At 49.1% G+C, this 22834-nt stretch overlaps 11 protein-coding genes across 12 annotated transcripts; 7 read left to right on the top strand and 4 right to left on the bottom strand.

Moving 5' to 3' along the window:
* Window positions 1-46: 46 nt before the first annotated feature.
* On the bottom strand, window positions 47-1404 carry TrAtP1_002462 (uncharacterized protein; the record flags this gene model as incomplete). The annotated part of the gene is made up of 2 exons (XM_014085370.2): window positions 47-950; window positions 1007-1404. 2 exons carry the CDS (start codon window positions 1402-1404, stop codon window positions 47-49), a joined length of 1302 nt encoding a protein of 433 aa, XP_013940845.2.
* Window positions 1405-1488: 84 nt separating this feature from the next.
* TrAtP1_002461 (uncharacterized protein) lies at window positions 1489-1794 on the bottom strand (the record flags this gene model as incomplete). The annotated part of the gene is made up of 1 exon (XM_066111477.1): window positions 1489-1794. One exon carries the CDS (start codon window positions 1792-1794, stop codon window positions 1489-1491), a length of 306 nt encoding a protein of 101 aa, XP_065967552.1.
* Window positions 1795-5410: 3616 nt separating this feature from the next.
* On the top strand, window positions 5411-7432 carry TrAtP1_002460 (uncharacterized protein). Of its 2 annotated transcripts, XM_014085371.2 has the most exons (3): window positions 5411-6010; window positions 6132-6355; window positions 6405-7432. In XM_014085371.2, the coding sequence occupies exons 1-3, from the start codon at window positions 5627-5629 to the stop codon at window positions 7306-7308; spliced, it is 1512 nt and encodes a 503-aa protein (XP_013940846.1). In that variant the 5' UTR covers window positions 5411-5626; the 3' UTR covers window positions 7309-7432. The 2 variants fall into 2 exon arrangements, with proteins under 2 accessions (XP_013940846.1, XP_065967551.1); XM_066111476.1 differs by having other exon boundaries at window positions 5411-6355.
* Window positions 7433-7834: 402 nt separating this feature from the next.
* TrAtP1_002459 (uncharacterized protein) lies at window positions 7835-9422 on the top strand. The gene is made up of 3 exons (XM_014085372.2): window positions 7835-8367; window positions 8413-9045; window positions 9093-9422. Exons 1-3 carry the CDS (start codon window positions 8298-8300, stop codon window positions 9317-9319), a joined length of 930 nt encoding a protein of 309 aa, XP_013940847.1. The 5' UTR covers window positions 7835-8297; the 3' UTR covers window positions 9320-9422.
* Window positions 9423-9430: 8 nt separating this feature from the next.
* TrAtP1_002458 (uncharacterized protein) lies at window positions 9431-11847 on the bottom strand (the record flags this gene model as incomplete). The annotated part of the gene is made up of 4 exons (XM_014085373.2): window positions 11404-11847; window positions 10998-11350; window positions 9983-10944; window positions 9431-9927 (listed from the first exon to the last, which is right to left on the bottom strand). Exons 1-4 carry the CDS (start codon window positions 11563-11565, stop codon window positions 9431-9433), a joined length of 1974 nt encoding a protein of 657 aa, XP_013940848.2. The 5' UTR covers window positions 11566-11847.
* Window positions 11848-12508: 661 nt separating this feature from the next.
* TrAtP1_002457 (uncharacterized protein) lies at window positions 12509-14459 on the top strand (the record flags this gene model as incomplete). Its single annotated transcript, XM_014085137.2, has 7 exons — window positions 12509-12682; window positions 12734-12791; window positions 12845-13131; window positions 13184-13597; window positions 13648-13859; window positions 13926-14097; window positions 14153-14459. The coding sequence occupies 7 exons, from the start codon at window positions 12509-12511 to the stop codon at window positions 14387-14389; spliced, it is 1554 nt and encodes a 517-aa protein (XP_013940612.1). The 3' UTR covers window positions 14390-14459.
* Window positions 14460-16167: 1708 nt separating this feature from the next.
* On the top strand, window positions 16168-17223 carry TrAtP1_002456 (uncharacterized protein; the record flags this gene model as incomplete). Its single annotated transcript, XM_014085120.1, has 2 exons — window positions 16168-16344; window positions 16408-17223. The coding sequence occupies 2 exons, from the start codon at window positions 16168-16170 to the stop codon at window positions 17221-17223; spliced, it is 993 nt and encodes a 330-aa protein (XP_013940595.1).
* Window positions 17224-17600: 377 nt separating this feature from the next.
* On the top strand, window positions 17601-18773 carry TrAtP1_002455 (uncharacterized protein; the record flags this gene model as incomplete). The annotated part of the gene is made up of 3 exons (XM_014085171.1): window positions 17601-17759; window positions 17819-18214; window positions 18279-18773. 3 exons carry the CDS (start codon window positions 17601-17603, stop codon window positions 18771-18773), a joined length of 1050 nt encoding a protein of 349 aa, XP_013940646.1.
* An 85-nt stretch (window positions 18774-18858) lies between these two features.
* Window positions 18859-20769, bottom strand: TrAtP1_002454 (uncharacterized protein; the record flags this gene model as incomplete). The annotated part of the gene is made up of 5 exons (XM_014085374.2): window positions 18859-19219; window positions 19278-19513; window positions 19595-19691; window positions 19745-20446; window positions 20534-20769. The coding sequence occupies 5 exons, from the start codon at window positions 20767-20769 to the stop codon at window positions 18859-18861; spliced, it is 1632 nt and encodes a 543-aa protein (XP_013940849.2).
* Window positions 20770-21070: 301 nt separating this feature from the next.
* TrAtP1_002453 (uncharacterized protein) lies at window positions 21071-21325 on the top strand (the record flags this gene model as incomplete). Its single annotated transcript, XM_066111475.1, has 1 exon — window positions 21071-21325. One exon carries the CDS (start codon window positions 21071-21073, stop codon window positions 21323-21325), a length of 255 nt encoding a protein of 84 aa, XP_065967550.1.
* A 25-nt stretch (window positions 21326-21350) lies between these two features.
* On the top strand, window positions 21351-22091 carry TrAtP1_002452 (uncharacterized protein; the record flags this gene model as incomplete). The annotated part of the gene is made up of 1 exon (XM_014085182.2): window positions 21351-22091. One exon carries the CDS (start codon window positions 21351-21353, stop codon window positions 22089-22091), a length of 741 nt encoding a protein of 246 aa, XP_013940657.2.
* Window positions 22092-22834: the final 743 nt, after the last annotated feature.

The raw sequence follows: 22834 nt of genomic DNA, 5'->3' as shown, positions 1-22834 counted from the left end.
ATGCTAATACTTCTCTCCTTTTCTTCTATATATACCTTCAGTACCATTAGCCCTGGGCAAACTTGGACTTGGCTCGAAGCTGAGCACCCTTCTTGTAAATGTACCATGTCGCCGGAATTCCAAGCACATTCAGACACGCAAGGATAGTCACACCTTTGTGAGTTCCGACATTGATAAACAGAGGCCGTGCAATGTGGACTGCCGAGCACGCAATTATGGATCTAGCAATGCCGTTGGATGTGTAGATGGAAGCCGTGTACTGCGTATACGAAACTGGCACATAGGTAAAGAGCGCCATGATGATCCAGAACATTCCAACGCAGAACGTGACAACGCCAATCATTGGAGCAATCCAGTGGATATGGGCATAATGAGTCCAGGCAAAGATGAAGAGGCCGATGGGAGTCAGAACAGAACCAGCAAGAGCAGGAATCAGACGCTGCTCGTGGTTGTCGAAGCCGTTCTTGACGTTATCGGGAATCATGTAATAGCGCAGGAAGAGGAAGTAGAAGACTGTGCCAATTGTGGCGCCAATACCGCAGCACTGGAAGACCAGGCCGATTTCTCCAAGGTTGAAGCCGTAGACGGGGATGAAGACGAGAGGAAAGACTTCAAAGAAGCAGAAGAAGACGCCGTAGAAGAAGGCGGTATACAAGTGGACATAGGCAACAGCGGGATCCTTGATGGCAATCTCAAAGGGTCGGATGAGAGTCTCCATCACAATGCTTGCAGCAGTCATGCCACGTTGGTCAAGTTCACCCTGAGACTGGAGTCGTGAATCGCTGGTAAGGGCTCGAAGGCGCTGCGCACGTCTGAGCAAGATATTGGAAGGGGATGTCTCTGGCGTAAGGAATAGAAGCATCAGCAACATGGGCGCTGACCACCAGGTGATCAACCACATAGGCCATCGCCAGCCATGTGCCATAGCAGCGTAGCCACCGCTCACGGTTCTGTAGAAGTTAGTCAGTAACTATTGCCATCGAAGGAGGGTGAATTGTCAACGTACCCGATAGGAGGAGCCCACCAAAAGGCCAAGATCCACGCCACCAGACCATACGGGAAATACAGAAAGGGGACGACATCTCCGACACTGGCACCGCCAATAGCAATACCAACACTGCCAAAGAAGCCCTGGAAAAATCGCAGGGCAATCAATCCATCAAAGCTGTTGACGGTAGCGGTAGGAAAGCTGAGGGCAAAGGTGACAATGAACGAGAGCGAATACACCCAACCTCTACCGACAGCCGGAATCTCTGTAATGGGACCAAAGAACAGGGGCCCAACACCATATGCCAGAACAAACATTGAGAGACCGAGGAGTACAGTTTGGTTTCCCACGCCAAAGTGTTTCTGAACACCAGCCTCTGAAGTTGCGTAGAGCGAACCAGCCATGTATGCAATCATGGTGTATAAGCTCATGACAATGACGACCCATGCTCTCCTCCCGGTGGACCAGTTCTGGGGATTTGCAGGATCGTCGGTAGAGTACTAGTCGACGAGAATAGTGCCATCGGAAGTCTTTACCGGGGCGATTGGGACCGACTTTGTCTTGTAAAGTTCAATGCCAGCGGCGTCCACTGAGCTTCTGTGAGCCTCGACATCGGCATCGCTATTCTGCAATGTGGATGCGGGACTGGATCCTCTTGCAGCAAGCTTTTCTTCATTATTGAGTGAGAGCTGGTACTCGGGAGGCAGGACGAATCCTGGCTTCTCTTCGGGATGAAGGAACAGTCTCTTTCCAGATAGGAGACGGACCGTCTGTCCAATTGTCGTGTCGCGAAAGAAGTCTGCCATTTGGTGGGTGTGAGGTCTTGTTGTAGTTTGTATAATTGTTGTTGACGTTTTGAAACGGGCCAATGCAAAAGCCTTGTGGCCAGGAGTCAACTTTTAGTACAAGGTACTACTAAAACTGCTAGAGGCTAGTGAGGCTTTGACAGCTCAAGAGATCGTAGGCTGAGATGGTTATTGAATTGCATCTTTGACGATGTCAACCTATGCATTTATATGAAAGTGTCAGTTACAAACCTGTCGAATTATTAATGATGTGGGAGATGAAAATGCATTGTCAGCACTCAGAAAAATGTAAGCATAGCAGCGAACACCTGTAGCTGGATTAAGAAACATCTTGTAGCCACATTCGGAATATGCCATCTTAATAATCTGGCGTTTGTGTGGAGAAGCTCTATCCCGGCTGATCTCCCACAGTTGCTAGTTGACCACTTGGGCCTTGTAAATTTCTTCTAGTTCCCAAAGTTGACGGCTTTTATTTGGAGTGCTACTAGCTGGGCGTTGTCATCCATGCTCTTTCGGAAGTCTTGTTAGCTTTAGGCTGGCAGGAAAGCTTCATGCTGCCATAGCTGAGATGCTACGTAATGGGATGTTCTGCGCTGTTCTATGCCATGAATTTATTAAAAAATATTGCAGATGGGCTAAAGAACAATGTTGAATACATGTATATCCATTTAACCTAAACAACTACTATAACTGGCTGGATCAGCTAGTTCTGCGAAAGATGTTTGGTAGAAGAAATCGAAGCCAACGATATATCGACGCTCAAAATTGTGCTTTTAAGGAAAGGGAGAAGAAGCAATAAATAATGTATGAAGCACCTCGACTCATTCTATCAAATAAGTAAGCGATATCGCAAGTTATCTTTATGAGTTGCTAGTATAGTCCAGACGATGCTTTATTCGACTAGTAACGGCGCGTATGAAGGTCAAACTGCCACAAGCGTGTTTTACAGCTACTAGTGTTGTATGCTTTTTCAGCTCCCATAGGAAAAAGTGTTGGACTCTATTTGCCGAAATAAGATTAGTTGAAGGCTGCAAAGAGCTTTCCATACAAGCTTTGCCTGGACAGGGCGACTGGATACGCAGAAAACGCTAGATTAGTCGGCTTCTAAACTCTAACTACAAGGAGACACACGATAGTGCCAACCAAGAAGCCAATAACTGGCAATTAATCAGCAGCTAACGACTGTTTCGGTAACCAGTGTAAAGAAGTCGTCGTTTCTGTGCAAAATACCGTGATTCGCTATGACGCCACTCGGGATCATTCCGGAGCATCGCCAAACATGAACAATTTGATTTATGCCATAACACATGGCGGTCATGTAATTTGTTCTGTTTTAGATGATTCGGCCTAGTCACTCTACGTATTTGCTGATAAAGATGGATTGAATAGCATATGGCGGACAGCTAAGTGGAAAGATGGAAAGATTTTCGCCTCAGACCCTTTCCGACGCAGAGGCTCCTGTCCAGTACTTGGTGTGCATCATGTTAGCTGGAAGAACTGAAAGAAACTTCCGTGATAAGAGGCCACTGTTGTCGAAAGTAAAGACGAATTGATCCATTCAACTACCGTGCGTATTGCTTCAATCTGACCTTCCTTAGGCTTTGTATTACGAGATATGTCAAGAGAGATTGCATGGGAAGCCTTCTTCCATATTGATGTTGAATGATCTAACTCTCACGAGCACTTAGATACTACTAGCCCTAAAAGCTTGAACAGGGCGGTAGTACATGCTTGCCATGGGATTCCCGATAGAATACGAATAAGCGTAACCGTATAGACATAGTAGTAGCACTGATGACGAAATCTTGCATGTATAACATCTTTTGAACCTATTATTCAATTTTTACGACTTTAACAATAGGCTCATGCAAATTTAGTAATCGAGTCCACGTAGCCATTCACGAGAATTCACGGCCTACCGCATGGGGAATTTGCAACGATGAATGCCACGCCTAATACAATTGCAGCTTGCTAATATCCTTGGGTCAGCGGAACCAGAATGACGAAAGTATCCATATAAAATCAGGACGGAAACATCCGTACGGGACTAAGACGGCTGATGTGGTTGCTTTGCCCGATGGGCTCGTTGATATGCAGTCGCATCCCTTCAAGTATTTGCCTATTTGGTCCAGAGCCTTTTTCTATGAACAAACTAGTGTCACGTCTCACTAATCACCTACTAGAATCCCGCGGACAATAAAGATATGACGATACGCTATTTCTCTCATCTTTACAAATACTCTGGCCTTGGAGATAACGCCGGATTATCACTGCTGTAGCGCTTGCACAAGCATGGGGTGACCAAGTCGTACGCCAGCCGCGATCAGATACACCGAGACGAGAGCATCACGAGAGGTAAGTCCGAAATTTGACTAATACAATGTTTAACTTGGCGGTTACAGAGTTGGCACACTGGGTAATGGGAACGAAGAAGCTATCAGATGTAGACACTATATCGAAAGTCATGGAGGCAACCTGGTATCTGCATAGTCCTCAGAGGTAGGAGGAAAGCAGAAAATGACAAGTCCAGTAAACAAGGCAAATATAAGGGTGCGAGTCCAGCGCTGGGGTATTGGAATACTATAAACTATGTGGCCCAGAGGTTATAGGCGGTATCTCTTTAGAAAGGCCACTTGTTGCTCTGCACTGGACATACCAAGCTCTGGTACATGCAAGTATACCAATTTCCCAATTCTTGGATATTGACATTTTCCAAGGCGGCAATGAAATGTCCAGGTGATGATAAAATATACTGATCCAAGGGATGAACAGGTATCGATGCTACAATTTTCACACGTCCAGTAGCTTTACAAGAGTACAACCAAAAGGTACAATGTCATCAGAAGCTCTGAATGAGCCAGACTTGAAGGTAACTCAGCCCAAACGCTAAACATTCCAACTAGAAAAAGTCAAGCGGCTCAAGGAAATGCGTACACAAATAACAACAATGGCAGTTTTAGAGTAAAGTGCGCAACGCGTATTATGGAACGCTGATCGCTTCTCGGGACTCGGCATGGCTGATGCCGAAATCCGAAAAAGTTGCCCTCCCCATTTATTTTTCGCCACGGAGAACTGAGACATGCGCTGTTCCTTCACTGATAAAATACAATGAGAGTTGAAATGAACAAGAGCTGCTAATAAACACCCCAAAAGCCCATGTAGGATTGATACAGGTGAGAGGAGGCCCTGCCAATTTCTTTCTTATCGGAAACAGTGAGGGAACCTATTCGAGTCGGGTTGGATTATAGCGAACTAAAATTCAGTCAGCCGAACCAAAGAGTACCAGCCACACAATGTCAAGCATATTCAGCCTCTAGTTTTTGTATCTTTCAACGGCTGTCTTGCGTTCTTTTGTCTCAGTTATATCAATTGATGACTTACTAATCGATCGCGTGGCGAACCAGTCCAGCTCTGTTGTGCATGTTGCAGCATCTCGATATAGAACAATGCGTTAGAGTAAATAGTTCTATAGTATCTGATGGCGCAGATTAGCAACATCATCGGATACATGACTGTTCTCTCTATCCTAGGCGCAAGCAGCACTTGATCGCGGTCCCAACTGTACTATCCCGCATACGCGCTTATAATATTCTGAGACTCTTTGCGACAGCCTTGCTGAGTCGTACAGCCTAGTTGAAATCCGCAACTCGAGTCTTTTAGTGGGCCTGATTGCCATTGCTCGCGTGCGCGGATAAGAGATTTTTCCCATCAATCCATCTTCAACTGTGACTCCATGCGAGGCTGTGTAACAAACCTCACCGTCGCCCCCTTTTCTTTCTTTCTGTTCTGTTCTGTTTTGTTTTGCAAATGAGTCTCTGACAACTCCAACACAATGGAGAAGCACGACAACGACACCGCAGCCGAGCCGGCGCTGGAGGGCCAAATCTCCGACGAAGAGGCTTCCACCACCGGCTTCTTTGCGCGCGCCAACCAGCGAATCCTCAACTCCAAGCACTTTGAGTCCCGCGGCATCGAGCGGGTGCCGGAGACGGAGCGGCTCAGCAAAGTGGGCGCCTCCAACTACCTGCAGATGACGATGCTGTGGTTCAGCACCAACATCACGGCCAACAACATGGCTCTTGGCATGCTGGGGCCGCTGGACTATTCGCTCGGCTTTACGGACGCGGCGCTATGCGCGACTTTTGGCGCTGTGCTGGGGGCCATTGGCGTGGCCTATATCAGCACGTTTGGCCCTGTCAGCGGGAATCGAACAATGGTATGACGGCTTTTGGCTGCTTTCTCTTTTGCTTTCTCTTTCTTTTCAACTCTTTGAGTCTCTGGCCTTCGCGTGTACAACTTGGATAAGATGTCTGTTTGCAGCTCTGATGGTTTGCTAGGTCGTGGCGAGATATTTCATGGGCTACTGGCCCAGCAAGATCTGCACCATCTTAAACATTGTCATCATGCTCGGATACGGCATGATTGACTGTCTCGTAGGAGGCCAGATCCTGTCGGCCGTAGCTGATGGCAGACTGACCGTCATCGTCGGCATCATCATCATCGCCGTCATCTCGTGGGTGATTGTCGTCTTTGGCATGTCGACCTTTCAAACATACGAAAGGTAGGAAAACAACATCCCCCCCCGTTATTCTCCAGACTGACAACACTAGATGGGCCTGGGTTCCGCAACTCATTGCAGCATTCATCCTGGTCGGTTCCGCGGGCCCCAAATTCGACACCTCGATCCAGTCAGTTGGAAGCCCATCAACCATCAGGGGCAACCGCCTCTCCTTCTTCTCGCTCTGCCTCTCTTCGTCGATTGCCTGGGCCCCTGCCGCAGCAGACTTTTACGTCTACTACCCCGAAACCACCAAAAAGTGGAAGACATTCGCCATGACGGCCGCCGGCGTGGGCCTTGCCATGAGTTTCGCCTACCTCCTAGGCGTTGGTCTTGCGTCCGGGACCTTTACCCAGCCATCGTGGAGCGCTGCCAACGAAGTGTCTTCGGGAGCTCTCATTCTCGAAGGATACCAAGGCCTGGGGGGTTTCGGAAAGTTTCTCGGCGTCCTCGTTGCCCTCGGCCTCGTCGCAAACAACATCCCCGGCACGTATTCCGCAGCCTTGTGCTTCCAGGTGCTTGGCCGATACGGCGCCCGAATCCCGCGATGGATCCTGTCGTGTGTCGGCGCCATCATCTACACCGCGTGTGCTCTGGGAGGCCGCAACTACCTCTACGACATCTTTGAGAACTTTCTGGCGCTCATGGGCTACTGGGTGACCATCTTCATCGTCATCACTCTGGAAGAGCACCTGATTTTCCGTAGAACTCGCGGCTTTGACTGGACTGCGTGGTCGGATCCCTCACGGCTGCCTCTTGGTCTTGCTGCACTGACGGCGTTTCTCATCGGATGGGTTGGAGCCATCTTATGCATGTACCAAGTCTACTACGTTGGGCCCATTGCCAAGCTGGCCAGTCCGACCGGCGCTGATCTTGGCATCTGGGTTGGGTCTTCGTGGGCCATGATTGTATTCCCTCCGTTGCGCTGGCTGGAACTGCGCAAGATTGGTCGATGAAGACCTTTACGTTGCATTTTAATATTGACTGATAGAACTAACAAGATAGAACACTGCATAAGCGTGCAAATTGCTGAAATAACTAGAATAGACGTTTCCTTTGAATACAACTGCATATAAACCACAGTCGCTTGCTTTATTCTCGTCTGAGCAACCAGTCAGGATTGTAAACAAGAGCCGTTTAAGCGACCTGAGCTGAGTGCCGAAATCGACTATTGATTTGCCAACAAATCCCAACTCTAGTGTCAGCAAAGCTACGTACAAAAAGAAAAAGATAAGAATGAGGGAGGGGAAAAGTTACACGCCATCCCGACATACTAAGCCTCTAAACAAACTATCAGTGTTGGATTCGCGTATCAACTGCACTAGATATTCCCATCGAGGCAACTCGTCGGATCCGATAATCCCTGCTAGTCGAGGTCGGAAACGCTCCGGCGAGGTTAAACTGGGGCCCCGGCAGTCGACATTTGCAGTATAAAGCCCAAATTTGGGGTCATCGGTTCCGATTTCTTACAGCGACGGGACTCCTACATCTCTTCCGGAGTATAACAACCACTCCACTTCAGATCATTCCAACCGAGTCTCTCCCTAGCCATCACACATGATTCGAGACTCATTGCCACAGCCCTTGCAATTTTCTGGCAAACCCCAGAGTCAAGGTAGCGTGACTCCTTGCTCCAGGCGATTTCCCCGCACCCTAGAATCCTTCGTTTAGTCTCAAAGCCATGAGAAGCCTAAATGTTACCTTGCCGTCGCCATCAACTAGGGTGGCCCGCAGTCTCGATTTCATTGCCTCTTCACCGTTAAATAACACTCGGGAGATGGCCGAAATACCCTCTCATCCCTAGGCCGTGCCTTATATATTTGTCGACCTCTGAAACTTCACTTTTATTCCCAATATATTCACTCCTCTCGTCTCCTGCCCACCATCTACATCTTTTGCGTTGTGTTTCTTCGTCTCATTCACTATACCTCCCATACCAACAAATATGTTGCCAGAAAACTATTCTACCCGGCCAGTTGCCGTCTTAGGAGGCGGTGTACTGGGAAGGCGCATCGGTTCGTAAATGTGAGAGAAGTTGATAGTTCAGGCTAACCTTTTAGCTTGCATTTGGGCATCTGGTGGATATGACGTCCAGATTCGGGAGCCAGATCAGAACCAGCATGAGCCCTGTCTCGATTACATCAAAGAGAACGCTGAAAGTTATCCTGGTGCTGGAAAAAAGCCCGTTGGAACCGTCAGAGTATCCCAAGACCTTGCCGTGGCAGTCCAAAATGCATGGCTAGTCATCGAGGCAGTTCCTGAAAAGATTCAGCTCAAAATAGACACCTTTTCAGAACTCGAAACACATGCCCCTCAGGATGCCATCTTGGGCAGCAACTCGTCGTCATATAAATCTTCCGAAATGCTTGGGAAGCTCAAGGACGAGACAAAGTCGCGAGTCCTGAACACGCATTACTACATGCCTCCCCTGAACATGGTCTGTGAGCTGATGACAGATGGCTTTACGGACCCAGACATCTTCCCTTTTCTCATGGATAGACAGAGGGAAGTGGGTACAAAGCCATTTTTCGCGAGAAAAGAATGCACAGGGTTCATCTTCAACAGACTCTGGGCCGCGATAAAAAGGGAGACGCTAGCTATTCTCGCTGAAGGAGTGTCTACGCCAGAGGAAATCGACACTCTGTCTTTAGAATTGACAAAGGCTTGGGGAGGACCTTGTAGATTTATGGATGGTGTGTATTCTCTCCCTGTGGCATGAGTTTTCACTAACATGTTGCAGTCATTGGGTTGGACACTGTTGCCCTCATCGAAGACCATTACATCAAGGAGCGTGGGCTATCTACTGATACGGTGGACTTTTTGCGTCGCGAGTATATCGACAAAGGTAAGCTTGGCGCGAAATCTCCCCATGGTGGCTTTTATCCTCCTCAATCTAATGGCGTCACGCTGGACTCGAGCGCGGCACCTGAGGCACTGGAGGCACCAAACGTTGTCGCTCAAGCATAGGAGTAATCGCTGCATATCCGAGGAGTCAGTCTTCAAGATAGATAGAACAACTGTTTTATCGTGTACGTTTATTAATTGTATTAATATAATGAACCTAATATCGACATCGCTCTAGCCGTGTAACAGCGCCGGCAACTCCCTATACGGAACTTGAGTATCCTCGAGTATCTCATCATCAGGCGCTGCCGAAAACTTTTGTCGAGCTGCCTGGATTGACTTTGAGCTCTGGGGAAGGTGTTTCAACGCAGATTCCAGAGTTGCGTTCAAACTATCGTACAGATCTTGGGTAATATTTTTATTCCTATAGTCCCGATCAATGGCTTTCCGCATAAGTTGCACCGAAGCGACTATATGATGCGGATAAGGGTCAAAGGCAAGAAGCGGAACAGTAAATGTAACACTGCGTATCGTTTCACTTCCACAAGGTGAGTCGATGGTCCGTCTCAAGGTGATGGTATTATGAAGACCAAACGCCAGTGCATTCATGACTGTATTCTCTGCTTCAATGCTGGCGTCTTTGAGATCAGCGAGCAGGTCATACCGATCTGCGACTTCTATCGTATCCAGTACCATCAATATACTCAAGTGAGAGTGAAGCATAAGAGAGACTGGTTATGTCAACGTCAGAAGGAATTGTTACATGGTTAGGTAAAAGATACTCACACCAACGAAGCTTTGTTTGCTGCCCAAGAAACTGCATCCGCTTGTAGCATTCATCAAGAAAAGGCCGAAAAGTAGCATCAAACTCCTTCCAGGAATTGCTAACATACGAGAGCGCCTTTCGAACCTCGGACTCATCATGACCATCCCGAAGAGCTTCTTTAAAATTAGCAGCCAGTTTCCAACCCATCAGCTTCCAGCAAGCAGCGGCCGCAATAATTTCGTTGGCCCTTTCATCCGTCATCTCAGCACTGCCCTGACACCAACTCTTTGAAGATTCATTAAACACGTTCAAGCAGGTCCGCACAAGTTTCCATGTAAACTCAGACTCAAAGCCAAAGAGCCCCGATGAGAGGAGCGGCCTGCAATTGAGCGTCAGAGATGCCGATGTGTCGAATGTGATTGCTGCCCAGTAGGCAATGTTTTCCGCATTGATGAAGCTCGAAGTGTCGGCCGATTCTGGAGCAGAACTCATCGGGATTGAGCTCGATGACGGAGTCACTTTTGAGCCGCTGAATTGGAGATTCCTATGTCGGGCTCGAAGAGACTGAACTTGCTGCAAAGCTGCGTGGATGCAAACCTGTCCAGAGACACCATCCGCCTCCTCGTCTTCGGATATGCCCATTGGAATGGGAGTCAAGGCAAATAAAAAGAGGGACAGCATCGATCGATACGAGGGACGGTTGATGATTCTCAGCATGTCCCTTCGGGCCTGTCGCCACATGGTCTGGATCCGGTGCGAGGTATCGAGGCCATCTGAAGAGGTGATTGGTAGCCATCTAACTGCAAACGCAGCAATTGTATCACGCAAGGATTGTGTAATCAAGTCGTCTCTTTTCTTGTCCCGCTGGTGTTCCCGAGATGAGCCTTGGCTCCCTTTGGACGTCTCCGCCATATATCTGTCGAGGTAACAGCATAAATCTGATATACTGATATACCGCTCGGCGAGGTCATCTTGTCCAAATCTTTTGCAGTGAGCCAAGGTGCCTCGGGGAGGAGAATGGTATTGTGGACTTACAAGAAAGGACAGCTATAACGGCCCATCCAAGACCCGAAAACGACTTCAAAGTTTTGTCTATACAGAGTCTGAAGCCACTCCCATTCAGAGCGAGAGTTTCTCAGTGGATGCGTCTCCGAGTCTGGAGAGGCAGAGGCACGCTCCGGCATAATCTCTTCCAAGGACTCATGTCGTGAGTTTTGCGTAGATCCGTAGCTATTGACAGGAGATGCCTCCGGCGTGGGTGCAGTAGCTGGCTCTTCAACTAGTATTTGATCAAGCTGAAGACGAGAGTCTCGCTTACGTCGACCAGGCGCCTTTGACGGAGTAGCTGCATGTCTTGTCGAAGCTCCTGCTTTGGCATCTTGGATCCACTGTAACTGATGGTCAGGTCCATTGCCTCTTGGGAGTTTGGTCTTGATCTCACTTTGAACGTGCAGGCTCTATCTCGATTCCGACAGCGCGTACAGGGAGCAGAGGCTTTGCCCGCAGCACCGCGACGGCTCTGGGAATCGCATGCGACGCGTGATCTGCGGCACTCATCACAACTAGAAAACTGGGTACGACGGGTGACGACGCGATTCTGCATGATCCGAGACTGCGTTGTTGTGAGTGTATGGAAGCAACCGAGACTTGCAGCGTCACAAGGATCGGATCCGACTGGATATTAATGAGGGTGAAGAGAAGTTGGTTGTGACATGTTCCAGAGAACCTCATCGGATCCGTCTCTGCTCCTATCCTAGTTGCCACGCCCAGATGCGGGGTAAACACGATGGATGGGAAAAATTGGGGAGATCTGGGGTATTCTAGAACGACAACGTGCTTGGCAGATGAAAGCGAGAGGAGAAACGACGCCAAGTCTTGGTTGCGGAGTAGGTTGAGAATAGACTACAGAAACCATCTGCCTATCTCTGAAAGTGGCAACTAGATGCAGCCGAATCTTACTGCCGGCCAATCGCTTCAAGACTCAGTTGCTGTAAGCAGGGATCATCGGAACCGATGGCGTTAAGCTACAGTCAGTGCAATGTCGCCTATGCATGACTCAACTATGCATGACTCGAGTATCGTATGTCTTCCACGCCTACCAATACTATCTACTGATAACCCATCTTCACAATGTCGGATCCGATGGTTATCAGCATCATCTCTCTTTATCTCAGCTCAACACCCACACTCAGTCATCTTTCCCCTTGCAGACAATAGTTTGTCCAGCAAAGTGCGGGGGATGCAACTAGGCCCGTTTTCCCCAGATTCTGCACCTTGTTTCCCCAGATAATGGCGTTTTGATTCGTCCAAGTGCACCCCGGAGCGTTTCCGGCTCGCCAAGCCACTGGTGCTGTTGACCGAGGATATGGCGTGGGAACAAGTATATTTCAACCTCCTGATGGCCCCTGCATGTTGCTTTCAAAAGGTCTCCAGGTTTCTCAAGCTTCTCGTTTATTGAGCTCTGAGACTTGAACCTTGACCTCATCATCTTACCGTCCTCTAACAAACACATCTACAGAAGGAGCATTGTCGCTCCTCTCAACATCATGGCGTCATACAATTCTCCCACTGAGAAAGTCGACGTGATGGAGGCAGAGACAGTCAATGCTTCTGATCGAAGCGGTAAAGGTGAATTTTACGACGGCAAAGGCATCAGAGCTGTTCCAGGCACTACTCTAGAGTCTTTCTCCCATCTGGACGAGAAGAAGATTCTTCGCAAGGTACGTTTATTCTAAACCTACACAGTCGATGTTGCTGACTAGGCGCTGTAGATGGATCTTCGGTTGATCCCTATGCTCGCACTCCTCTATCTTCTCTCATTCCTAGACCGTAGGCACAACGAAATCTCCATTCTCAACGTTACGCTGACGCTGCATGTATAGGAGGAAACATTGGCAACGCAAAAATCGAGGGCCTCCAAGAGGATCTCAATTTGTCACCCGACCAATACAACTGGTGTCTGACTGTCTTCTTCTTCACCTATGCAGCGTTCGAGGTGCCCTCCAATCTGCTCCTCAAGAAGCTTCGTCCCAGTGTCTGGCTTCCCACCATCATGGTTGCCTGGGGCACAGTGATGACTCTAATGGGCATCGTTCGCAACTATCACGGTCTTCTCGTCGCCCGCATTTTCCTGGGTGTCACCGAAGCAGGCCTGTTTCCAGGTGTTGCTGTATGTCTCAGTAACTCTCTCTTCAAACTCTACCTCGACTGATGAATTCTAGTACTATCTAACCATGTGGTATTGCCGTCATGAGATCCAATTCCGACAAGCCCTGTTCTTCTCAGCAGCCTCCATTGCCGGTGCTTTCAGCGGACTCCTAGCCTTTGCCATTGCCAAGATGGATGGAACCGCTGGACTGGAGGGCTGGCGCTGGATCTTCATCCTCGAAGGAATCGCGACAGTCGTGGCAGCGGTGCTGGCCTTTTTCATCCTACAAGACTTTCCAGAGACGGCTACATTCCTCACTGAAGAGGAGAAAGCCTTTGTGGTATTCCGTCTCAAGTACCAGGCCCAAGCAGGAAATATCGACACGGACCAGGTGCAGGTTGCCCAGGCTGAAGACTTCAAATGGAAGTATGTCTGGAGTGCTTTTAAAGACTGGCAAATTTGGGTCAGCATCATCATGTATTGGGGCGTAAGTGACCAACTCCTCTCTTCCTTCAGTTCGGTTCTGACATTTGGCAGGTTGTTTGTCCCTTGTACGGAATCAGCCTGTTTCTCCCTACCATCATCAAGAATCTCGGATACACGGCGAACAAGGCCCAGCTCATGACGGTTCCCATTTACATCACGGCTGCTATTCTCGCCGTCATCGTGGCATACGTTTCGGATCGCGTTGGAAAGCGAAGCCCTTTCATCATTAGTCTTTACTGTGTCCTGATTGTTGGCTTCTCCATGTAGGCTTTTCTCCCCACTCCTACCAGCTTCATGTCCGTCATTCTAACCACTATTTCCTTGTTCAGGTGTATTTCAACCAGCAATCCCAAGGTAGTCTACGGCGGTGTCTTCATCACAGCCTGTGCCATCTATCCAGCCTTCCCGGGAGTCATTTCCTGGCTGGCAAACAACTTGTCTGGCAGCTACAAGAGAAGCGCCGGTATGGCGATGCAGATTGGTATCGGAAACCTTGGCGGAGTAAGTTCTTGTATTCTCAGCTTCGTTCCGGGTTGTGTTAATAATAATAAAATAGGCCATGGCAGCCAACTTCTACCGACAAAAAGACGGCCCTCGCTATATCCTCGGCCACGCACTGGAGCTTGGCTTCATCGGCGCTGGAATCATTGCTGCCCTCGTTTTGGTCTTTTCATACATTCAAATCAACAGAAAGCGTGAGGCCAAGGTGGCTCAAGGCGAGTTGGATCAATATTCTGCTGAGGAGCTGTCTAGTAAAGGAGACAAGGCATTGACATGGAGATATATGTTGTGAGGGATGAGAGATTTGAGTTACAATAGCTTAACTAGCCTAGGCCTGATATCAGTTTTACTTTAATTTTGACGTTTGCGTAGCGATTCAGCTCACTCACTTATTGCGCGATTATCATTATTGTCAGTGATCTAGTTTTGTACATAGCTAACTACGTGTAAGCTGCTAGGCAGCATGGCCTTGTACAAATGTGGCGCCCGGTTTGTTAGCGACAAGGGATCGATTGACGTGCTTATGGTGGATATCCCAGTAAACGTCAAGCGTAGTACGTATAATATACCCCCATTTATACCGACTCGTAGGCTCGTACTTCACTATAAAAGATTGTCAAAACCTGGGGAGCAAAGACAAGTCTGTCTCAAACGCGACAAATCTACATGCAAAAGGTGACAGCGATATCGATCTGCCACACGGCTGATCTGTGCGGCCGATTAAGCCTATTTGGCTACCTTTAGATCCGGCAGATCAGCTGTCATAATACAGTACATATATATCTATATATATGCATGATAATCGCCATCATAGCACCAAACGTGACCTTGATCCGTCAAGTTCCAGATCGAGCTGCGTCGGTTACGCGTATTTCTGAGCCGTCATCTTTTTGCCTCTTTGGCTGTAGTGACATTGGGGCCCAGTATAAAGATGCAGAAACGTCATATCGCGCCCAGTCCCTTGGATTATATAGAATCCCGGATGAGGAGAAAATGGTGAAAAGGCATTGGGATAATTGTTTAAGCTAGGACCAAAATGCAATTATAAACATCATCTCAGGTTCAACCTGGCTCGGCTCAGAAGATTGCTAGTGCCAGTCTCGTTCAAGCCGGTGTTCATGAAAGGATAAACAGTCGTCCCTCGTATTTTCGTCACGCCGTTGACGCCGGTCGGCTTAAAGAGACTTGATTACCCCAACACAGCGGACACCATGAAATAGATCCGGAATAAGTGATGACCCCCTAGATATTTGCGTCCTCTTCTCGCTAGGGACATCACCAGTAAGTAGCTTGCAGCGCGCCCAGCCAAATAGCTCTTACAGGTGTCCTCCCACTATTTGTAAATTAACCGCGAAACTGAGTCCCGAGGACACCGAAAATCGTGCTTCTGTAGTGTTTGCCCGTAGTCCATAAAGTACAATCCAGAATCTTGTCAATGAATGTCTCTCTATAAACATGACCAATACTCAAGGCCCAATCACGTATCGGGCCCAATATGGTTATAGCATCGCACTTTTGTAAGCAACTTCCCAACTCAGCACGCTGCCACAGCTCCAGACACAAATAGAACACCAAAGAGGAATCAGTATTGGTCATCGAAAGCCATGCCAAACGGTACCTGCATCTGGCATTTGGAATACAACCGCATCATTCCCTGTATAGGAGCCTCACGTACCCGTCACGAATGCCGTTAGAATTGTCCAAGTGCCGCTATTCGTTTAGCTACCTAATTCCATCCACCTATACTCCAGCCTGCCAAAAGGCCCTGCATTAGCCCGACGGACGCTTACATAGATGAATTGCCTAGACGTATTAATAACAGCTTTAAATCCCTATCCAGTCATATGGAACCTGCAGCAACTAGGCCAGGACGAGGAAATGTCCAATTTTGGTATTGCTGTTTGTAGAAACAATGAACTGCGAGAATGAGAGAAACAAACGGCAATGGCTGTTGAGTAAACGACGATGCAGCTAATATAAGATGCAGAGATGACCATTTGCGATTTACTTCATCATACACACACTTATCCAATCATCTAGGATCCAAGTGAGATATTCAACAGAGCCAAAATGCTGTTCGCCGCTTCATTAGCAACCGCCTTCATCGCATCCGCAGCAGCAGCCGCAGTTCCAGAATGGGACCAGTGGGCGCACGGCCGAGTGCTGGTCAACAACATCACGATGCATTACCGATGGGCTGGATCAGGCCCGCCAATGGTGCTTGTCCATGGCAATCCTCAACCCAGTGTACGTTCTACTGATCCATGATATATAGAAAAGACTTATAAACTGATGATTGTTCAAAATCAGATCACTTGGCGGCTGCTTGGTCCCATGTTGGCTCAAAAGTACACAGTCATTGCGCCTGATAACCGCGGCATGGGAGACAGCACGATCCCGCCCGACGGCGACTATACCTCAGAGGCCATGGCTTCCGATCTCGAGGGCCTCCTAGACTATCTCAACATCTCAAAGGCCAGCGTCTTCTCGCACGACAAGGGCGTTGGTGCCGCCGTTGCCCTCGCCATCAAGAAGCCATCTCTCGTCAACGCTCTCGGCGTCGTCGAATACGGCCTGCCCGGCCACGGATACGAGCAGGCCTGGACGCCCCAATACAACTGGGACACTTACTCGCTCTACCCGCTTGCCGCCTGGGCCGTCCCAGACGCAGCCGAGCGCTTCCAAAGCGGCCGCGAACGCGAAGCCGTCCTCTCCTTCTTCTTCCACGCCTCTTACACCGGCCTCTCGGGATTCCCCCTTGACGTGATTGACCGAGTCGTCGACGATCTACGCAAGCCCGGCGGCCTTCGAGCCATGTTTGGCGCCTTTGACGCCAAGATCATGGGCAAGGACGCTGCTTTCTTCAGCGTGCTCAACAAGAAGCCGCTGGACCTGCCCTTCCTTGCCCTAGCTGGTGAGGCCAGTCTTGCTTCTGTCCTGAAGCCTGTCTGGGGCCCCATTGGAAAGAACACGACGCTGGATATTGTGCCTCAGGCCGGACACTTTCCTGCCGACGAGAACCCCGAGTGGCTGTTCCAGCGCATCAACCAGTTCTTCGACCCTCACTTCCACCAACTTAAAAAGGTTGACCTGTCGGTGCTGAAGAACCGCGTCACCTTGGTCTAAGGAAATTTACTGACGTAAGACAGGAAGCCTATTGGGATTTTGGCGTGGTAAAAGGCGGAGGACATGATGTCTGCCAGCCACTTAGTTCTAAAGGAGCAGATAGTGCGCAAAGCATATTGCTCGACAGGTCTTAGCGTTGCGATTAATAACAAACAGCGAATGCTTACTATTCAATTCGTAGTTGAATGTACAATGGCATTTGGAATCTGGAACATGTATCTTTGGCAGAATTGGTAATAAATGTAAGAGAAAAGATGAATAAATCGTGCGAATGTCTCTGTAAAAGTGGAATGAGTCCTGCCTGGTATGAGATAGCTGTCGTCAAATAGCGACAACATTAAACGTCTTGCAATATACTTGAAACCCTATCATTCAGCATGGCAGCCACTGTAAATCGACAATGGCGACTCAATGGCTTTACCGGCTTTGACTCACTTGTGCTCAAAGAAAACCGCATCCCAGAAATCGGCGACTCGGACGTTCTCGTGCGTTGGAAGTATGCGTCGCTTAATTATCGTGATTTAGTCGTCTCAAAGGTATTGCTCAAGAAGCAGACTAAGGGTTCCAAAAAAGCCGGCAACTGATAGATCCTCAGGGCACATATCCTCTCGGAGCTCTCGACGGTATTGTTGTAGGTTCTGACGCAGCCGGTGAAGTTGTCAAGATCGGATCACAGGTGCGGTTATTCGAGCCAGGAGACCGAGTCACTGGCATTCACTTGCAGACATGGCAAGAAGGCACCCTCAAGGCAGAAGATATCGGCAACGCTACCGGCGGTAAACTCGACGGGGTGCTACAGGAATATGGAGTAGTCCCTGAGAGCGGACTCGTCAAGATTCCTGACACACTGGATTTGCAACAAGGCAGCACTTTGACTATTGCGGCCATAACGGCCTGGGATTCTCTTGTTGGCCTTCCAAGCAAGCGTCTCGAAGCTGGTCAATGGGTGCTGACTCAGGGCTCTGGCGGAGTATCTGTATTCGCCATTCAGGTCAGTATTGGCAAGCTGGAAAACATTAGGCGTAATCCATACTAACATACAATACACTCACCAGTTTGCCAAAGCAATGGGAGCCCATGTAATTGCCACCAGCTCCAGCCAAGCAAAGATGGACCGGCTAATGGAACTCGGCGCAGACTATGTCATCAACTACAAAGAAGTCCCAGAATGGGGAGCAGAAGCCAAAAGAATCGCCAACGGCGCGGGCGTAGATCATGTCATCGAGGTTGGAGGACCAGGCACGCTCCGCCAATCTCTCAACGCCATCAAAATCCAAGGCGTCATCAGTCTTGTCGGCTTCATGGCTGTTAGCGAAAATAGCAATGAGCCCAAGTTGTTGGAGGTGCTTTACTATGGTTGTATAGCTCGTGGCGTCTTGGTCAGCAGCAAGCAGGAGTTCCAGAAGATGAACGCGTTTATCGACGCAAACAACATCAAACCGGTGATTGATGAAAAGGTGTTTGACTTTGCAGATGTTCCGGCAGCATATCAGTATATGTGGGATCAGAAGCATTTTGGCAAGCTTACAATAAAGATAGCTTCAAAGTAATAAAGGGGGGATAGCATTTCGTTATCCTCAATTTCTTCAGTTGTTATCCGTCCAGAGTTTAAGTGTAATCCGCATTGAACGAGATTCAGGCTGCCAAATGAATGGCCTTTTGTGCCTCTAATAGCTCAAGGTAAACGCTCGCCACATTCCATCGCACAGAGATGGTCTGGAAGGCCTCATGCAGGCTCTTTAGAACATCAGCTCCGTGCGGTGCTTTCTCGCCAGGACGCATGAGCATACCACAGATGCGATAAGCAAAATATAGACCCCATGGAGAAACATCTTCTGAGTCGCGGCCTAAAAAGCACTGACGTTCGACGAGATTCGCATTAATTCGGCCTATTATCTGGTGCAGCACGTCTCGGGCTCGCTGGGAGTAGTCGTGGTTGGAATCTTTGGTCTTGGAGGATACGTGTAGGTAGGGCGTATATAAAGCAACGAGGGCGCTGGACGGAATACAATTAGTGCTTGCGGAAATAGCCACTTGAAGAATACAACACAGACCTGTAGATGAATGTAATTTGATCGTAGTCTGGGCGATCGACATCCAATGCAGCAGCGAGCATCGACTGTAGCGTGCGATCAAGCTGTACCCAGGCGATATCTTGGCCCGTAGAATCACCCGAGACGTGCTGAAGCACTTGGCCTAATAGGTGAGCAGCCTGACACAGTAGAGAGAATTTACTCATGTGCCCTGTCTTCGGAGACGAGAGCGTAGAGAAGTCGTCGAGTTCAATTGTCTGATTGAGGCGTCAGCAGTCAAAACACAGGAAGCCATGTGAATTGAAGTATAGCGGCGGCAAGACACATAGATAACGCACACCAATATCAAATGCGGCATCGTTGACCGGTAACAGATCATGAAGTCGTGGATCTGCAGTGGCAAAGGGTCGTCCTGGACAACCGATGCTCACGAAACTACCATTGTTAATACATGGCAACAAACTGGGTCAACCTTGATCCATGCATACCGATCTAGAATGATAATGGCCCACCATACTCTCCGTCGCTCTTCGACTTCCACCATGGTAAGCACTTTTGTAGCTGGCACCATGTGGCCGGTATTGATTCCCAAGGCATGGGCATATCTCGCACATTGTCCGATTGACAAGAAGGCAGCCGGGTAGATGCCATGTCCCAGCTCGTAAAGTGCCACCAGAATACCTGCTTGCAGCACTAGGAGAGAGAACGAGTCTTCAACCTCGAGGTAGAAATGCTTGACCGTGTGATACAAAGGGGTACGAGGATTGGGCAGGCCAGGAAGTGGAAGATTGGTGATGAGCTTGAGTGCTAGTAAAAGCAAGGTCACATCAGGTCGAGAATGAAAGGAGGGCTGCATGTAGAGATCATAGAACCGCTTCTTCGAGATGAAGGGCATCCATTGATGAATGTGCCCAAAGAACTTGTCCGCGCTGAGTCGGATCTCATCCAAGCTGCCTAGTAGTTGCTGCACGTGTTGCGGGATGGCCGATATAGCATGTAGAGTTTGGATCTGGCCAAGCCGTAGTAGATCGGGATCGAGAAAGAGGATAGTTGCAAGGTCGATAGCTTGGGTTTGTGGCCGCTCTTGGTCCAATGGGGAGGAATACCATTCTCTCTCAGTAGTTGAAGCGATGGTGGAGTGACCAGTCGTCGATAGATTTGGCTTCCAATATTCGCATGGACGATTTCGCCTATATTTCACCCTTGAGTGTTAGTCCTCTTGATGCTGCCGCCGCGGATGCCAGCTTTAGAGGCGCAAGATGGGCGGCGGCGCTTACCTGGCGCAGAAGCCGCATCTGGGAAGCGCCTTGTCGCACTTTTTCTTGCGTGATCGACAGAATTTGCAGGCTTTTGGCGCTTTCCCAATGCTAGACTCTGCATTAATCACCTGCATGATGGATGAGGGCGATAAGAAGACGGCAAATGCAGGATGAAGAGTGTCGGTCTTTGACGGACTCTGGCGGATGTGATGAGCGCAAGAGAAGCCGACAAGTGGTGGAGAACCCGGCGGCATGTGGCGGAAAGACTGGCGCAAATTGGCGGGCAAGAGGCGGCCGCTTTGTCGGCTTTGAGGCGGATTGTATGTGGGAAGAGGAGCATGGATAGGCGTTGGCGAGATGAAGCGCTGCAACCAGGCAACAGAAAAGATATATAAAACGACAAGGAACAGAAAGAATTGGAGAAAATCAAAGACAGGAAAATAGCGAGAGAAGAAGAGCAGAGAATATTTCTTTCGAAATCCCGATTATCTTTTGCGCAGCTCGCCTCTTCACAACTCAGGACACCGGCAACTTACACTGAATCGTTTTAGCGAAATGGAATCGTCAAATCCCTACGCTGCTGCCCATGCAGACCCCCAGGGCGCTGGAGACGCTCGGCCAACAGCTCTCCAAATCATCCGAGACGAAGGTGTCGAGGGAAAACTTGTCGGCAAAGTCATGGTCATTACTGGGGCCACCTCGGGCATTGGAGTTGAAACAGCTCGTGCCTTGTCGGCTACTGGAGCAACTCTGTTTCTCACGGCTCGCGATTTGCTCAGGGCCAAGAAGAATCTTGCGGGGGGTACTTGAACCCGGTCGGGTGTCGCTGGTGGAGATGAATTTAGATTCTTTCAAAAGCATTCGCTCTGGGGCCGAGGAGATTCTCTCTGCTTCCAAGGGTCAGGTCAACGTCCTCATCCACAGCGCGGGAGTCATGGGCATCCAGGAGTATTCACTTACCGAAGATGGAATCGAAGCACAATTCTCCGCCAATTATCTGGGTTTCTTCCTCCTCTTCCAGCTGCTCAAGCAAGCTCTGCTTACCAGCATCGCTCCTGACTTGCATTCTCGTGTGGTGATTGTGGCTTCGTCTGCTCACCGAGCTGCCAGCGTCCCTAGCGATGAAAATTACCATCTGGAAAAGAGCGAATACACTCACGAGGCTGCCTACAACACCTCAAAACTCGCAGCCGTGTATCTGGCCAACAAGATTGATCGCCTGTATGGCTCTGAAGGACTGCATGCTACCAGCGTGCATCCTGGGGCTATCCACACTGGCATTTCCCGACATTTACCAGCAGAGTCTGTGGGGGCCATCTTGAAAAATCCATATGTCCGCAAGATAATGAAGTCTGCCGAGCAGGGGGCGGCAACAACTGTTTGGGCGGCGGTCAGTAAGAGCTGGGAGAGCAGAGGCGGCAAATATCTGGAGGACTGCCAGGAAGCTGAACGGGGCGTGGATGATGGGCAAGTTTTTGGCGTGGGCTGGGTTGAGCAAACTTACAATATCAGGGAGGAAGACCGCCTATGGGAAGAGTCTCTACAGCTGGTTGGATTGGAAGCGAAGCAAGCTTGATGAAGTATTCATTCGTTTGCATGTACGTGGCAAACATGGTTTGACTGGGATAGAGGCACGGGAAGCAGTTAGCTAAAGATGCCAAAAGAAAAATCAGAAAGAAAAGCTCGCCAAATACAATCTTTGCAGAGTCGTGCGAGAGAGCGAAATATCAGCGTGGGACTGTATCTTGCATCTTGTTGCTGAGCGATCAGTGTGATCTGGCTGTCGGTGACTAGGACTGGCTAAGTTCAAAGGTATGAAAGGCAGAAAAGAAAAAAGAAGTGCTGAAAGTTTTGATCCAGCTGGATAGTCTCGCTGCCTGCAAAACCGAAAACCGAAATCTTGATGGCGAGAGTCTGTCTGTGTGATAGTGAAGAAGGAGCCCATCAGAAATCTCAATGTCTGAGCTTTCGAACGAAAATTACCACATGCCACCTACAGTGAATTATAGCGAACCGCCTGTCCATTAATGCGCTGAGCAACAGAATGGTAGTGGCATGTGCGCTATACTCCAGCGAACTACCCTAAAATACAGCGCAAGCACCCCAAAGACCAGCTCGGATACGTCATCTGGGATTGATCTGCAGATAAGATAAGCACCCGCAGCATGGCGGGGCATGATACGGATATCGAACCTGCAAATTCCATCACAGTGTAGCTGTTCTACGCCTTTTGCGCCAAGAATCACCAGTTCTCATGTTCCCAGAATTTGCGCATTCAGTCGCTTCGGCATTGCGACCATGATAAAATTCAAACCACGT

Source organism: Trichoderma atroviride, chromosome 1, assembly GCF_020647795.1.
Source record: "Trichoderma atroviride chromosome 1, complete sequence".
NCBI lineage: Eukaryota > Fungi > Ascomycota > Sordariomycetes > Hypocreales > Hypocreaceae > Trichoderma > Trichoderma atroviride.
The sequence above is the reverse complement of the archived record's forward strand: the minus strand, read 5'-3'. Positions and strand labels throughout refer to the sequence as shown.